Source organism: Dermacentor variabilis, chromosome 8 (assembly GCF_050947875.1).
Source record: "Dermacentor variabilis isolate Ectoservices chromosome 8, ASM5094787v1, whole genome shotgun sequence".
In the NCBI taxonomy this organism is placed as follows: Eukaryota; Metazoa; Arthropoda; class Arachnida; order Ixodida; family Ixodidae; genus Dermacentor; species Dermacentor variabilis.
In genome coordinates, this window is record NC_134575.1 from 75,667,744 (window position 1) to 75,686,100 (window position 18,357).

The window sequence follows — 18,357 nt, forward strand, 5'->3', positions numbered from 1 at the left end:
AAGTGCCCCGAAGGCAGATTCATTGCTTTACAATGAACTCCACCAAGCGGTGCCCCTGTGCCTTCCGAAGACATCACTGAGCTGCTCTTCACACTAATGGCAGCACTAGCAATGCACTTGTAAAGCGCGCCAACATCATCAAATTTTACAGCTCTGCAGTACTCTTCAGGAATTGCTCAACTCGTACGCTGCTTGTAGGGATACAGCAGTGGGTGCAGTGTAGTCGAGGAGGTAATAATATTGCACTGATGACTGATGATGTCTTCAAAGCCTACTTCATGGAAAGGATACCCGAAGGCAACAGTGATGATTCATTAAACAAAGAATTTTGACAGCAACGAAGCTGATAGCTGCATTTGGCAATCTGCAGCCTGGTGCGCTTCCACAATTTGCCGCTGAACCTGCCATTAACCTCAGTGCAATGAGGTCAGCTGCTGTCACACATTCTACTTGACAAAGTATAAAAAAAATAAAGGGACTATATGTCTTGAATTACTGATAAATAAAGGTTTTCTTGAACATGTTTAGCCTGCTCTATTGTGGGCAGTACAGCTCACAATCTTTACAACAAAGTCATGTATATAACAAAGGATTTTGGAGGTCCTAAGCATTTCGTTATAAAGACGTTAGACAGCACATGCATATTGTAAATGCACACATTGATTGTACTCAATTTTAGCATACAACATTGTGGCTGTTTATGTGGATGCACATAAAACTGCTACTGCCAAGCTATGTGCGTGCTCTTAATGAGACCTTTAGAAGGGTGTTCCAGATGGCAAATGGATAGCCATGATGATAATGATGACATGTTTTGATGGCCATCCCCTTCGAATCAAAGGGCAAGATACGTAGTCACTAAGCCTTTGTAATCTATTCCTGCATTGCAATACCGCAATCTAGCACTTTGCCTATCTGCTTTATTTTGTAAAGCCACCTATGCTTGACACGATCCTGCCCCCATGTCCTCCTTGCTATCAGAGCACAGCTATTTGGCGCCCGTTCCTGCGGCGACCATCAGCGGCGGCGTAAATGAGCACAGCGAAACATGAAAGAACGAACACTGAGAGGGGTATGAAAGCCGAAAGCCGCAAATGGTGGAGACCAATCAGAGCAGCCCCTTCTGTGACGTGCGCATGGGAAACAGGTGTCACGCAGACCCGCCCAACCGCTCGATGCGTACTTGTAACTGGTCAAAGCCAGACCGCTTCTTTCATACAATCGTCTGCTCGCGTCAGCTCTCACTCGCGCTTGTTTGGTTTTCTTGGTTTGGTCTTGTTCTTCTTTCGATTTTCATGGTTTGCAATTGCTTTGTAATCTGACTGTAAGCACGATGAGAACTGTGTAGCACTTTCTGGAAGCCACGGGACACCAGCGATTACCGTGAAACCTTCAACTAGCCATGTTTAAAAGCCGATGCGCTTGACCCGCAGATCATTTTCGACAATCATCGACACCGCTACATGTTTCTCTCAAATTCTTTTCCTCAATATATCACGCAATAAAACACATAAAGAGCTGCACTCAAATTTTGCATTAGGGAGTACTGTACCGTATTTACTCGAATCTAGGCCGTCCCCGATTCTAAGCCGACCCCCGAATACCCGAAGCTAGAAAAAATGAAAAAAACTTAACTCGAATGCAGGCCAAAGAAAAGAATTGAGGACAGCATTCACAAAATGATAATAGCATTGAACATGCCCTGAACACTCTGAACATGATACTCATGTGAACATGTGAACATGAACGTGAACACTCTGACCAAAGGATATGAACATGCCCAGCTCACTCCACGTCGTCACCACCGTTAGCTTTGTCCCTATAGCACAAGACCACACGTACACTTGCGGACATGCGCAAGCTCGCGTCCCCGAGCCCACACATACGCAGACAGTACGGCATCGCACGCGTTAAGATGCGGCACGATGTAGGTGAAGAGCGCCTCTCTGTTATTGCGGGCTTAACTTCCTTATCACTGTCATCTCCTCGTTGAGGCACACGCAAAAGCGTCTCCGGTTGCCCCTTCCAATGAGGGGCATTTTTTTCATCAATGCTGAAGTCGCGCTTGGCTTACTGTGCCCCTGCGGCTAGCACAACTTTTCGTTTGAAAGTGGCACTATAGTGTGCCATTACGATAACGCCATGCTGCATGCCGATACCATAGAACCAGCTCTGATACGACACAGGTCAAAGCAGCGACATCGCTTGTTTACTTCAGTTGGCTACTGGCCCGGCTATTAGTGGCTGCGATACTGACTTTTCTAGATGGTGCTATCTATGGACCATATTTATCATTTTCAGTTATAAACAGGTGCATCTTTTAAAATCCTTGAACCTGAGCCAACCCTAGAGCTTTGTATATTATTTGCAAAAAACTATCGGCCTAGATTCAAATAGATATGGTAATTGAAGGTGAATTTTTTTTCCAGGAATACTGCAAATATATCTTGCTTATCTTCTAACCACTGGCCAGTGAACACTTTCAACAGCTTTGAAGTGCAGCCACTGTGAAAGATGGATGTTTTCTACCATTTTTTGCTGGGTGCATGTCTTGGCATACCATTACATGATAAGCTGTCACCAAAATTTCTCTGTGAGGGTCAGTGAGAGTCGAATTAAACCGAAGCAGGATGCCTTCCCATTCAAATTAAACTAGTTTCTTTCGACTGCCAATATATGATTTCTCACCAGGAGGTTCCAGTGCATTTGTATGAAGTGAAAGTCAAACTGACTGAGGACAAGTTAATCAGAGCCGACTAATATAAATCAGAGCACGTTCATGGCAATGGTACCATATATTGTTAAGCCTGGCTGCATCAAAACAGGTAACTGATATCAATAATGCTGATGAACCATTGCAAATACTTTGTGTTAAAAGACAGATGAGAATAACCAAAGCCAATTGTACCATTTATGTTGTGCTGTGACAACAAAGAGCAAGTGCAAGGTCGAAGTAGGATCGAAATGAAGGGCATGGGAGCCGCAATGTTGTTACAATAGCTACACAAGCCATGCAATGCTTACAACACTAAATCCAAATGTTAGCATGTATACAGAACCCACAAACCTCTTCATCCTGCACATGTACATTTTAGACCCATTATTTCACAATGCATGCAAGAGCTTTGCACACAATATACTAAAACTGTTTAGCAGTGACAGGCTTATGGCAACAGCCTACAAATATTTTGTGAAATGAAAACTAGTTGAAGTATTTTTACTGAAGTCTCATACGTAGCCCGCCACTTGTGCTCCCATTCGCATTTCCAATGCTTACCCCAGCATATGAGAGGTTTATTGAACTCTCAGCAATAGACAATGTCATGGGCTAAAAGTACAGCAGGCAATGGGGATCGTACCCTAAGTTTGTCAGGCAACAGAATTTAGCAAGGTGTATGAAAGTAACAGTGTAATCAAATTACATTTAAAAAAAGGAAACAATGCAAATCATTCAGAGGATTCACACTCATATTCCTCTGTCGGACAGTAAATAGTCAAATAAAATTTAGCATAAATTCTGGCTTCTACACTGAAATTGAAATTCTGTGGTGCTGCGAGATCAAAATGAAGGAGGTAGTTAATTTTTTCTTTGTTGTTTGTGGTTGTAAGCAGAGTGAAGAAAACGGACAGTTATACTGGCTAAAATGCAACTACCTAGCTCCAAGTGCTCCACAAAGGTGCACAGGCTCTGCTGGGCGGCATCCCACACAAGAGCCTGTGTCTGCACGCATGCATGCATGTCTATGCACCAACTCACTAAGACATCTAAGTGATCATGGTACGCACTAACAGATAGGAGTATGATGAGCCACTACAGCTTAAGTGGTAAGCCAATACTCTATCGAGAATGGGTTGGGGATTTGTCCGAACTACGTTTTCACCATTACCACATTTTAAGCGGGCATATATTGAGGCTCTACTGCAGCCTTTTCGGTAGATGCCCCCTAGACTAAAGGCCTTTGAAGTTCCCATGTGTCAAGCATATAAAGGACGTTCAAGGTCTTTTCAGGTTTCCCTTATGGGGAGTCTACTGTAAAAGTTAAGTGGAAAGGATGTTGAGAAGCTCACCATATCCAGAGAAACAGCCCCTACTAGTCATTAAGGAGCAGGGACTTCTCGACAGCAGTGGCAACTAAGGTGGCAGAGCTGGCGGCACTGGCGCCATTGTCGTCAGCTGTGGAGGGTCCTGAGCCGGCCGAGAGTAGTTCATCATCCTCTTCGTCCTCTTCCTCCTCATCCTGGTAGGGGCTGACGGAGGGGTCTGGGTAGTGGAAGGTGGAGCGTGACAGGTCCACCTCGATGGGGAAGATGCAACTGCCCTTCATCACACCGTGGCAGTCGCTGTGGTACTGGGACAGTGCAGACACCAGCCGCTGCAGCTGGAACACTATGTCCTGCACTGTGGGCAGTGGGAAGCGAAGACAAGCAGGAAAAACAACAGCTTTCAAAGCAAACAGCTGACAGCAGGAACAACAGCTTCTACAGCAATAGCTGACAGCAGAAACGGCTTTTACAGCAACAGTTAACAGCAGGAACAATGGCTTTTATTGCAACAGCTGAAAGCAGGAACAGCTTTCACAGCAATAGCTGATTGCAGCAACAGCTTTCACAGCAATAGCTGACAGCAGGAACAACAGCTTTTACAGCAATAGCTGACAGCAGGAACAACAGCTTTCACAGCAATAGCTGACAGCAGGAACAACAGCTTTCACAGCAATAGCTGACAGCAGGAACAACAACTTTTACAGCAATAGCTGACAGTAGGAACAGCTTTTACAGCAATAGCTGACAGCAGGAACAACAGCTTTTACAGCAATAGCTAACAGCAGGAACAACAGCTTATATGCCAATAGCTGACAGCAGAAACAACAGGTTTTACAGCAGCAGCAGGAAGAACAGCTTTTATGCCACACAGATTACTTTAAGACCAGATTTTTACCCAGCTAGGGTTATTTAACTAGCACCCGATGCATGGCACATGGGCATTTTTGCATTTGCCCCCATCAAAATGCGGCTGCCATGGCTGGGATTTGATCCCGTGACCTCATGCCATAGACATCAAGCCACCATGGCAAGTAGCTGACAGTGGGAACAGCTTTTGCACGAATAGCTCCTGCGGTATAATCCCTCAAAAATATTCTGAGGTTTTATGCACCACACCTGCGATATGATTATGAGGCACGCCATCGTGTGGAAACGCTGGATTGATTTTGACCGCCTGAGGTTCTTTAATGTGCACCCAATGCACGGTACATAGGTATTGCACGGTACATAGGTATAGCGCCGACTCCTTCGTGTCATGCTCAATAGCACGAACAATGTCTAATTTTTCTTCTGTGCTGAGCACCCGGCATCTTTTTTACCCAAGCTTCAGCAATAATGCGAGTCCTTGCTTGCAGGACGCTGCAACGCTCTCTGGCATGGTGCTGAAATGATATTGATGTGGCTTCATGCACGAACGCACAGGGCGCATGGAGGCCGTTGTTTTGATCTGTGAGGCTTGTTGTACTGCCGAGCCGCCTGATGGAGATGACGTACCGCCATGTTTGCGCGATGAAAAGTGGAAACACTACGTGTTAACCGACACACACGCAATAAGCTGGTACGGTTTATGCAGATACAAAACACATTATGTTCACTGGCCGCTGAGTCGGGGATTTGACTTTACTACTTTTAAAACAAAAACTACCGCTTAAGCGGGTACGGTTTAACGAGGTTTTACTGTATTTAGATAGGAGCTCCTGAGCTAAAGCTTCCTTCTTAAGGCTAGTTGTATTCCTTCATGGAGGAACACAGCGACAAATCAATTCATGCGGCGTTCATCATAAGCACATTAGTGGACTGGAGCTCGCCATCTCCGTATGAGAAAGCAGATGAACGGCAGGGTCTGTATTTATTACCAGCCTTGTTCTCCTCACCATTCCTAACAACCAAATGCAGCCTACAACAGATGGAAGGAAAGTGAGCACGAACACGTCAAGACTAGATGACAGACTTTCTGGCTGTTGCTGTGAAGGCTGCAGCTGCTGCTGTGAACATAGTTCAGACTCTGTAAGAGTGGCAGTTTCTTCTCAGAGCTCAGTGGCTGAACACTATACGGTAGATGAAAAGATTACGCGAACTCGAACACCATGATGAAATTGAAGTTCTAAACACATCTCTCGAATTCCTGTAAAAAAAAAACGCAGAGGCATTCACCTACCATGCTTCTGGTCGAGCAGCTCAAGCTTGACGAGCACATCTGAGCGCAGCTTGGCAAAGCGCACGCGGGCATCCTGACGGCAGCGCAGGATAAGGCGGTACTCGTAGTTGCCTGTCTCCACCCGATAGAGCGGCTCCTGCAGCGCCTGGTAGGCGTACTCTTCATCGTCCATCTCCTTGACCTTCAAGCAGTACGACTGCACAGCAGAAAGAGGTGTGGAAGGTGGAATTGCATAACAGTTTATACGCCATCAACTTCCATGTTCAGCATTCAACCAAAAAAATTCCCGAAAGAAGCACTGTCACGACAATTTCAGCTTATCCTGCAAGTGCATTAAAGGAAAGCCCAAACACCTTAAGCCTTAGAAAAAAAAAATACTGGCAAGCATCTGAGCAACCTGACCAACTTAGAATACTTGTATCCGTAAACCAGCTTCAGTACACAGGTGGTGGATGAAATCATGGTGTCGCGATACATTGGCTTGCACTGTTCCCAAGGTTGCTGCAATTGCTACGTGTGAGTGCAGCCAGACGAAACGTGCACAGCGTTTTCGCCTATATCTTACGAGCAGCACCATCACAGCTAGCTTTATTGCAACATGATGTTCACTTTTCTTTTCAACAACAGTGGTAAGCTCCCAGTCAGGATTTGCTAATGCTTTCCGTATGCCCTCCAACCCATTTTTATTCTTCTTTAAGTTCCCTCTCATGGTCAGGCTATCCTGTGAGTAATTGACCTAGATAAGTGAACTCCTGTACAGACACTAGAGGCTGACCGACAGGCCCTAAATATACTGTTCGTCTGTTACAATCACAAAAATATATGTATATACGGTTACCCACTGTGGTGGGCATGATGAGAACTAGTGGAATCGGTAAGAACTAGTGGCTTTGGTGATCTACTGCTAACCACGAAGTCGTGGACTCAAATCCCGGCAGCAGCAGCTGCATTTCAATGGAAATAAAATGCGGTGACAAATGACGCAAAAAAACCTTGTGTGCCATACATTGAGCACATGTTACAGAACCTAAGGTGGTCAAAACTAATCCGGAGTCCCCCACAATGGCCTGCCTCATAATCATTCTGTTTTTGGCACATAAAACCCCAGAATTTTTAGATGTATATGAATTATGTATTACAGTCGCCGACTGATTTTTCGGACTCCAAAAATTCGGACATGCTTGATTATTCGGTCTGCTTCCCGGCACCGCCATTCTCCCCATAGACCATAAAGTATAACAACTGCCGAAAGTTCAGGCAGCTTGCAACCTCTCGTCTGATTTTTCGGACACTCCTTGAGCCAACTCGATCGAAAGCACCATGCACCGACTCTGACCAGTGAATGGTTTGACTTTCTGAATGCCATTCTTGTTTTGAACGGAGCCTCCTTGCTGCCCCACAAAGTGGCGCTACTGCAAATCCCTGCTCATCATCATCGTTTCTGCCCGGTTCGTGGCCACAGCAGTTCTGGTCTCAGCTTAGTAAGCCATGTCAAGACAATCCAGCAGCTGATTTGTTTCTTTCTTCGTGTACAACGCTGCGAGTAAGCCACGTTTTTCGTTTGTGCAACTGGTGTCGGCGTGACAGCGCGGTGATGTTTGCGTTGTGTGCAGTGTCGAGGTTCCACTGATCCAACGCGGCATACGGAAACATCGCGTCTAGTATCTAATGGCGCCGACAGTGCCGGTGCAGACTGCGCTGGCGAATGCCGGCAAGTTGGTGCCAGGAGGCCTAGGATTTGTCGCCTTCCGATGTGCTAGCTACTGACGCCGAAAATGTTCCGCCGAGATCTACGCAGTGGTTGCATTGCTATTCCAGACACCGTCTCATTTGACAGTTTCAATTGTGCTGACACTGCTGTACTGACATGCGCAGAACTCGAAGACGGCGAGATCATTCGTCAGGTTTCTGCTAACCGCCGGACGATGACTCCGAGTCAAAAGATGACGCACCATGTGCTGCGCTGCCGCCGCATGCGGAGCATGTACAAGCAGTGACTGTGCTTTCAGCCGCCTATAGTGACCGTACGACCCCCTCCAAGATTCAGGGTTATGTGATTGCGCGTAAACGGAACAGCGTGCAACAGCGCATTCATGATTTCTTTAAGCCTACTGCTGAGCCCAAATAAGTGCGTGGAAATAAAGGACCTTTTTCTTTCCTAATCTGCTTTTTCGGACACCTGTTTATTCGGACATTTCCGCAGTCCCCGTGAGGTCCGAATAAACGGTCGGATACTGTATATCGAAAAGATATACAGTTAAAACTTGATACAACGAAGTCAGTAAAACCGGCAATTTGCTACACTATATCAAAATATTTTATTCAAATTCCACCTTTTATGCAAATAAGTACACACGCCGATCGATTTTTCTTACAAGGAAAGGGGCCGCAGAATTTTCCAAATCATCAGGCAATCAATCAAAGCGAACTTGAATGAGAAAACAGTTCATTTTGATGAATTTGGGAGTCGGCGACGAATGATACAGTATCATGCCATGTCAACGATATCTCTATGTCAGCGGCATGAAGTAAGCGAAGCCAGCCACGTTATCGCGTGCACTCCAACCCTGTGGCTGATAGCGTCATTCACACTTGTACAATGCTAACGTGAAAAGCGCCGGCAGCAGGGGAGCGAATGCTTCATTTGCCTCTCGCTCTAACGAGTGACTGAAACTCAACATTACGCAATCTCCAATACTATACACACAGGATGACAGCTTGCATGATGCCAAGCCGTCTCGGCACGCCCACTCTTTGCACACGCGGCAGGTTACCTCTACAGCAGGGCGCGCGGCTGCATGTGCACTCAGCCTCGTTTACAGCCATGTGCAGCCAAGGCCGAAACGCGTGGCAGAAATCAAGACATGAGCAAACTTATCCCTCCTCCTCCCCCACCCTCTCACGAGCGCTTGACCGAGTTACTACGAGCTCGCACCCCTCCATCTCTCTCCCTTTGCTCACGCAGGAAGGCTATGCTTTCCTGTCTTATTCTCGCACACTTTCTCTAGCCCCTAAAGCACACAGTGCACGGGGTGCGATAGGATCTTATCGCAATTAGACTTTACACGGAACATGACGCGGCTCCACTTCAGCGGTCACTCTTGTCGTGCGGGGTGCGATTTCAGAGGTGTATTTGCAGGCAGCCACTTGTTAATCAATCACTTGGCCATCTGCGTCCGCAAAAGTTTCAATTTGTCTTGGCATTCTTTTGCGGCTGCAGTGAAGTTTCGTTATATTTAAATTGCATACAAACACACTTCGTTAAGCTGAGGTTCTAAATACATGGTGTTCTATGGAGAAGAGGTTATGAAAAGCAAAATACTTCGTTAAATCGAGAATTTTGTTATATTGAAGTTCGTTATATCGAGGTGTAACAGTACAGTCGAAACCCGTGATAACGAGATCTTACAATAAAGAAATTCTCGCGACAACGAAACATTTTCGTATCCTCGCTGAACGCCCATAGGATTCAATGCATTTCAAACCTCTCGGCAGTGAAATGTCGCTGTACTGCAATCTTGCATCAACGAAATTTGCCGGAACGTAACTCCGCATATTACCTACTCGCGTAAGGCTAGCAGACTCCAAAATGTGCTCAAATGCGACTGTTTTGCACTCAAATTTCGTAAAATACCACCACATTACACTTGTGCCGCCATTTTTGTTCACAAAAACAATCAGGTGCTGGAAACACTTGTTTGTTTGTTGATCGCCCGCTTGAAGCAGCACGCATGTTGCTACCGACATGTGACGATGGTTTTTGCATGCCTACTATAGGCGAGATCGTATATCGTTGTTCGAAATGCGCGTTCAGTTTGCATTTCTTGCTCTTGACGATTCGGCGAGGCCTGGGCCAATCGTGATAGGGCGAAACTGAATGCAAACTGAACACGCATTTCGAAGAACAATTGCCGATCACGGCAGGGAACTGCGCAATGTATGCCTTGGTGAGAAAAATTGAGCAAGAACAATGAAATCCGCGTCCTACAGACATGGAATTGTTTATGGCGCTTGAGATGGCGGTCGCAGCATATCTAGTGTCACGCATCGGGCCACGATTGAGCGATTGTCCGGGAATATGCATCTCTTGGTTCAAGAATGCTGGTTTTGGTGCCACCCAACAGGCATCGGGTACGGATTTCGCGCTGGTCGTAGATTTGCGCAAGAAAGCCGTTGGGTACCCGAGATGCGATCACTTTTGAGCTCGGCACAGGACTCGTCAGCGCCTATGCACAACAGCACGCACTGGAAAAATGCTGCTGCATGCGCTGTTGCTCTGCGTCCGGTGCCAAGTTACACGAAATCTCGCAAAAGTTATCACATCTCCGAAAGCAATTGACCGAGAATACTGCGCTACGGCATTGCTACCACTGCTGGTCGATGCATGCGGCGCACTTTGTACTGTCGGCAATGCGGTTCTATATCCTCGAGCAAAGCTTGAAAAGTAGGCTAACGAAATTTTCACAGTAAGGTTTTGTTCTGCGACGCATTACCTATCTGTGTTGTCTGTTTTCGCAACGACGAAATTCTCACGAAAGCGAATTTTCCGTGTTCCTGCCTATTTCATTATTGCGAGGTTCAACTGTATAAACATAAGCACTTAATAGCCAAAAACTTCTGTCTATGTAAGGCAAGTCATACACTGCACTAGATGAAGAATGACTGAGCAGCAGCTCTTAATGCCTATGAAGGTCACTTAAAAGTACTTCCAGGAGAGAGAGATTTATTATAGATAAAAAGCTGAAAAGCCAAACTTCCAAGATAGGTGTGCAAATCTGCAAGCCTGCCATGTTCAGATGATCGAGGCATAGCTGAAGAATGCTGATTGTTGGAGGGAGGTAACAAACATACAGTACAACATCATTAAAACGTTATGGGAAAAAATGCGTGAAAAAAGCTTACTGAGAAAACATACCATCAGAAGTCACTAAAAAACATTGACAAACTCAATTGCAGTTGACATCGACATAATGTGAAGTGTTGTGCGAGTTGTTGTAGCACGAGGCACCGACGTGCGCCAATAGCTGTTAGGGCTCAAGTGGCCCGAGAGGCACACTGTCATTTTTACGGCTTTTCCAACCTTACGTTTGTGCTTCTCGAATTCGACCTGAGCCAGCAGCTTCCTTAAGCGGAGCATTTTGGCGGGAAGTTTTGATGTTCCCAATCAGCGCGAATCACTGCGGAATGGGAACGTCAACACATGTCGACCTGGTAGGGTCCAAGCAACTCGAGAAGCTTGTTGTTGTTCTCCTATCGTGTAATGTTTTGAGACTGCAACGGGAAACCCAAACAAGATCCATCTGGTGGGCGACAACAGAATACAATGCCCACAATGCCACCAGCGCATTACATGACGCTCACTTAGTGCCACCTGCAGCAGGGAACGGTGGTGCATTTGGGTTATCGTTTACTAAAAGCGTGCAGTACACTTCCAACAACATTACAGCCCACACACTTTGAAACAGATAGATGAAAATGCTGTTGCAATAGGGTTGGCGGCAATAGCCACGAATGTGGCGAGCGACGACCCAGGAGGAGATTTGTTGGCACCGGAATAACAAACTTAGTGGGCACCAGTATATTCAAGTGAGATGGGGGGGGGGGGGCAAGTATTACTTGGGAGCTGCTGCAGCAGGCAGCTCTATCCTTTATTGCACGCACCTTGCGCTTTCTGTTGTTTACACGGGATCTGGAAACCAGAAAACTAATCATACGATGGCAGCTTGGAGATCTACTGTTTGTTGGTGCCAAAAAATTGTGCTTTCCAAGAACGTATTAATCTATAAACAATAGGCATAACTGTATTGATCATTTTTGGTATTCTCAATGGTAAACATAGTCACCAGGAAGTTGCATGCAACGAGATTGAATCAACAAGGTTCTACTGCACATGTTTGCATCCCTTTGAACACTGTAAAATAATATATAAGTACCAATTATAAGTACCAGTTATATTCGTAGCCATATATAAGTACTCATGGCTGAATAATGTAACTGGTTACATGTAATTGGTTACTGAAAAAACTAATTGAATTACAGCAAGTTTAGTGATCAAGCAAATTAATCATTAAATTACAAAGTTATCAATAAACATAACTGATTAAAAGTAATTGATTATGTGTCATTAAGTATGTACAAGTCTACATGTCCCATACCATGGACAAGGCATTCAGCAAGCAGCAATGAAGTTAAAAAAGTTAAATATATATGCAGCTGTTTGCCAAGTATAACGTGATCATCTGTAGCTGCTAAATGTTCTATATGTGTGCCCAACGTTGTCTTTCCTTTCACAAATGTTGCAATTGTGAGCACGCATTATACTAAAGGCAGGTTTACTTGCAAAAATACTTCTTAGCCTTCGAGTGGAGTTTACGTGGAGCCACTGACCAGGTATTCAAACTTCGCATCTGCATACTTCTTGATGGTCAATTTGGTGTCGGGTACAGCCTTGTTCAGGTACGTGTTCAGGTCACTCAGCATCTGTAGGGAAAGCAGCAAAGATAACAAAAACAAGTCACAATGAATGGATAAAAGTGTACGCATGCAATACAAAAAGTGAGCCTGCCATAAACATTAACAATTCTTTTTTAATCAAACAGATAAGCCCATTGTTATTTCGTTCGCTTAGCAACTGAAACAATGAGTGGGAAGAATCGGTAATGCAAGAGGCTTTATTTTTAGTTTACATACAGCAACTAGGAGTGTGCAAGGAGTGGGCATGGCCTCTAGTGCGCTGTCTATGTGCACGTTTAGTATCAGAGGTTGTGTAACATTGAGTTTCGCAGACACGCTGGAATGACAGGCCGATGATTATTTGCTTGTCGCTGCCGGTGCTTTTCATGGTAGCATCCCCTCGCCCCCTGCTGGTGACACTATCAGAGGCAGGGGCGGTGTTGATGCGAAAGCATGGCTGACTTCAATTCGTACTGCCGATAAGAAGACACTGTCAACCCGACATGCAACTGTATCCTTCATCACCCACTCTCAAATAGAACAAAATATCTTTTTTTCTCATTCAAATTTGCTCTTTCCCATTGCTCAATATTTTGGAAAATTTTGCAGTGCTTTCTGTGTAAGAAAAATCCTTTTGCCAGTGAAGTTAGTTCAATAAAAGGTTGAACTTCAATATTTTATTCAATTTAGACATAAAGAAGGAAACTGCCAATTTTAATGACTTTGCTATATCGAGCTATATCTGTAATGTTGCTATTTTGTTATTATGACACGTATGACACGCAGCATGACACTTATTATTTATATTACGTAATAGTTCTGCGGAAACCAGCAAGGTGGAGAGAAGTAATTAATAAAGGGAAAATCAGACATCCGCCCATTCGTAGCAATTGCTACAAAGGAATCCCATACAGGTTCCTCGAAAGAAAAGCCTCGCAGTTGAAGAAAAATTCATCCTGGTCTGGGACTCGAACCCACGACCACCGCCTTTCCAGGGCAGCCGCTCTACCATCTGAACTAACCAGGCGACTAGCAGATGACAGGGCGAAGTGAAATTTGTCAACAACTTTAAGCCAAGGTAAGAGTTTGACATAATAGTTCTGCAGAAACCCACAAGGTGGAGAGAAGTAAATAATAAAGGGAAAATCAGACATCCACCCATTCGTAGAAGTTGCTGCAAAAAAAAAACCCATATGGGTTCCTTTCGAGGAACCCATATGGGTTTCCTTTGTAGCAATTGCTACGAATATAAGTTATCTTTTTTTCCATTTAGACTTTGCTTTTCCTGAACATTTCCCCATTACAATTATAAACACAGTTAATTTCCCCTATGATTTCCACAGTTATACAGTCGAGCGTCTCTACCAACGAATGCCTCTACAATGGAAATCACCTGTATATAATGAATAAATAATTCTGTCCCCGTTCTCTTGCGAGCGGTACGATGCGCAAGCTTTACAATGAAATGACCTGCACAACGAATGATTTTGGAGGTCCCAAGGACTTCTTTATAAAGGTGTTCGACTGTATTGTCTGTCGGCTTCAAAGGATTGCTACTGAAGCAAAGAAACCGCGATGTTAATGCACCTTCCAAAGAGGCAACTATGAACCCACTTTCCAAAGATGCAACTGCAACAATTTCGGGCACCAAAATGACGGTGTACATGGCACTCACGGGTCGCACGGTCTTGAGCAGTTTGATGCCATACTTCTCAATGCTGCGGTGTGCCTCGCCAAAGCGGGTAAAGGCTTCGCTGGCCCTCGGCTGGGGCTCGCGGACTCCGATCTCGGCAAAAACGTCACCGAATACTGCGAGTGGCCAGTGTAACAACAACTTAGGTCTAATGCAACACTGCAAGATGGGGTGTATTTTATTGTTCAGTGAAGGTGTCTTAGGTTTTACACTGTCCCTTGCCTTCAACCATCAGAGCTGATCCCAAACGCGATAAATAGTTGTCAAACTGTCATGGAGAACTTTTAAATCATTTGATGAATCCTAAACACGTTATCCATTGTAAAATCCTGGCCAAGATTATTCGGTAAAACTAGCCACAAGACTCACTTTCACAGCCAAGAAGCCAATATATACACTACATTGGCAAACAGCATTAAAAACAACCTTGCAGCACTGCAGCTGAATGTTTTTAATGTTGTTGTTGCTGTTGTGTGACTTGTGTATTTATTGCTGAAAAACATACACTGCAACAATAAAAATAGCTGAGATTCGCACTTGTTATACAACAGTGTCTGTTTGCACTGGTCAACGCTGATCATTGCAATGGTCAATGCCGAAGTGGATACAAAGGTTATACACGATGATGAGCCCTTCTATGTCATACCTGCTTACTAAAAATTAGTGATACTGACACTTCTCATGTGATAGCTCTATGTAATCGTGACTCTTGTGATGCACGACTTTCATGTCACAATTTACCATATTTTCTCGAATCTAACGCACACTTTTTTTTTTTGCGATAAAACAGGTCTAAAAATTTAATGCGCGTTAGAATCGAGTACGATCCTAAATTTGTGTTGCCATATCGCCACCAGCATTTCAACATGGCCGCCTCGTACGTGCTTCGAGCCTAGCTGCCGTAGCTTCCTCTGTGTGCTGCAGTACGTGTGCTTAGGCAATGCTTCCTTTGGCTTAGGTTAGTGCACCGTCCGTTTCCCGTTTTCTGCGTTTGCTTCATCAGCATGGGAACGCCGACTGCAAACACATGCTGAGTTCATCACGATTCCGCAATTAAAAGGAAAGCAATCACATGTGCGGAGAGGGTCTGAAATCGAGCCGCATCACAGGTGTTCAGAGTTCCCGAAACTTGTGTGCGGGACTGGCGCAAACAGGAGAGGCGTTCTACACTGGTGGCTGCTATGTACGGCGCAGCCTCAAAGCCCCTATCTTGAAAGCAATATGTGACGGAGACGAGAGAGTATGCATCTAAGTGCATCCCACTCTGTTTTCGTCGCTTATGAAGCGAGAGGCCGCAGAAAGGTCAATTCCCTCGCTCCTGCTACCGCACTTACTCGCTCTAGCGTTTTGATAAAGAGTTTCTGTGGTCAATCATGTTCATTTTTGCTTGTGAGCGCGTGACGCCATGCCTGTTAATTTAGCTAGTAAGCGAACGTGTAAAAGTTTATACGGCCGATAGAACTACTGTTCTTACTTTTCGTATAGCTGTCTACTAATTTGCTATCGTAATCGATGCTTCGCCTTTTGGGCAAAAACTGCGATTTTTTTATTTATCGCAAATTTACTGCATTGGGAGTAAATCTTGTTTTCTCCAAATGAGAGAAAGTTGTATTTCTGTATGAAAGAATGAGGTGTGCGGTACTGTAAAGGACTTTTCTTTCTTTAGGTCACGGCAAGCAGGTGCGCGTTACAATCGAGGGCACGTTAGAATCGAGTAAATATGGTAACGCAAAGGGGTCATCTAACAAATTTAATGAGAAGAAACTGAGAATATTAAATGTTATGCTAGGGCCAAAAGAAAATTACAACATGAGAAGCGAGAGGCCAAAATATTCCATACAACACACAAATAATGGTAGAAGTTGGTGTCTTGAGAGAAGTACACTGAACCGCAATGTACAATAAAAGCTGATAATAATATGTCAGGTTTATTGGTGCAAGGGCTTAGGATGGCCAAAGAGCACCAAGAAATGGTATGAAGCAGTCCATGAAGTGGTAAATGAAATGACAAATGTTAAATGCAACGCGGCTGTATAGAGGTCTAAAGACATTTGCTGTAAAGGGTGTAAAATATAGAGGCATCAAAATAATGACAAGTGATGTGGGCTATGACCATAAAATACGTTCTACAAGTGGATAATAGAAAAAAAGTGTCACTGCCATTGGCACAACTGCCTCATCGGGGGGTAAACACAAGGGCCCAGAGGCCTTACAACACTAGTACTATCGCAGTAGCATCCTCTAGAGAGAGGACATGCTACAAATTTCTTGGGCTGTTAACGTGCAACACAGTATCATTGAAAAAAAATAATAAAGCACTGCTTTGGTCTCGAAGAATAGTTTTGCACCATGAAAAAGTGTGGGATAAAGAGGGATACGCTGTTAATATGCTAGAGGAAATGTTTTCTTCAGTTCAAGTACTGCTTCCCAACACTCCAGCAAGACGTGGGGCAAGGTCAGCATCTTGCCACATCTACCAAAGTTGGGAGGTTCTTGTCTTCTTATCCTGTCTGGAAGTCATCGACATATGCAGAATAAAATAGACTCAGCATCTTGCCACATCTACCAAAGTTGGGAGGTTCTTGTCTTCTTATCCTGTCTGGAAGTCATCGACCAATGCAGAATAAAATAGACTCTGTGCAATATAAGAACATAAAAAATTCATTTTAACAATAACAAGAATGCAGCTAAGTATGCCGCCCTGCGGAGCTGCAGCTTTCTGTACAAATTGCCTGGATAAAGTGTTCCCAATTAAAACACAAGATGTCTGGTTCGAAAGGTGTTTTAATTGAGCTATTAATGTTTCCACGGATTCCCATTCTGAAGAGATCTCATAATATTCCGTAGCGCCAGGCAGTGTCGTATGCCATTTCCATATTGAGGAATACTGACAGAAAGAATTGTTCGTGAAAGAAGCCATCACGAATGTTTCCCTCAATGCATACGAAATGGTCAGTCATCGGTCAGCCTTCCCTAAAACCACACTGACACGGATCAAGCAGTTCGTCAGATTTCAAAAAATATAGATGTCGATTAACCATTTTTTCAAAAGCTTACAGAGGCAACTCGTAAGCGGTACTGGGTGGTAGCTTGGCGACAGGACGAATCTTTACACTGCTTCAAAATTGAAACAAGAGCTTCTTTCTATGTACCTGGAACGTACCTAGCCATCAAAACATTAATAAAAAGTACTAGAAGCGTCCTCAGTGCTTATGTGTGGAGTTTTTTTATTATGTCGCACATGATTCTGTCGGCTCCCAATGCAGACGCTCTTGCATGTGTTCAAGGGAGCTCTTAGCTCGGCGATACAAAAAGACTAAAGTTACAAGTTTGATTTTGTGAGCATTTACGGTCAAATTCCTTCCGCTCGGCTATTTATTTGTGCTTGCAAAATAATACTGAATCGAGCTGGACACACGCACGAAGCGTTCACTGAAAGTGTTGGCCTGGTCTTCCAAGCGGCTTCCCTGCTCATTGACCAGGGGCAACGGGTGGGTTTCCTGCCCCTTTAGCCTCCTTACGCCATTCCATACTTTGGACTCCTGTGTTTAAGATATCATGCCTAAGAGAAACCTCTCCCAGCTTGTCCATCGTCGAGTCTAGCTTCCCTGTGATTTACCAAGTTTAAATTCAACAAAATTTTCTGACACCAGGGAGTGACACAGTAAGTCCCACACTTTGATTTGTTTGTTTCGCGCCAGTCTGCAGTCCTTATTCCACCAGAGGACCAGTCATTTACGTGCAAGACCACCTGTTTGTGGAATAAATCTTTCAGCTGCGTCAAGAATAAAAGCAGTCAAATGCGCTACTGCAACATCAATACTAAAATTGTTGATAAAATATTTTGTTAAGTAGAGTGACTCTTTAAAACGCTTCCAGTCATCTGATGTTATTTTTCAACAGAGGGTATGGGGTAGACTGTCCCGTTGCTGTATTAGGTTCAGCATCAGAGTGAAGTGGTAACTCCCAAATGGATTCTTGACAACATTCTATTCTATGTAAGGCAAGA

At 44.5% G+C, this 18,357-nt stretch overlaps 1 protein-coding gene across 6 annotated transcripts in view; it reads right to left on the minus strand.

Moving 5' to 3' along the window:
- The window catches only part of PICK1 (protein interacting with PRKCA 1), a 62,872-nt gene that overhangs the window by 16,675 nt on the left and 27,840 nt on the right, over positions 1-18,357 (minus strand). For all 6 annotated transcript variants that reach the window (XM_075702385.1, XM_075702382.1, XM_075702384.1 and 3 more), the window contains 4 exons: positions 14,331-14,464; positions 12,590-12,682; positions 6,203-6,398; positions 4,069-4,399 (listed from right to left, as the gene is read on the minus strand). In XM_075702385.1, coding sequence (XP_075558500.1) covers positions 4,092-4,399; positions 6,203-6,398; positions 12,590-12,682; positions 14,331-14,464 — 731 coding nt within the window. In that variant the 3' untranslated portion in view covers positions 4,069-4,091. The remainder of the gene's footprint in view (positions 1-4,068; positions 4,400-6,202; positions 6,399-12,589; positions 12,683-14,330; positions 14,465-18,357) is intronic.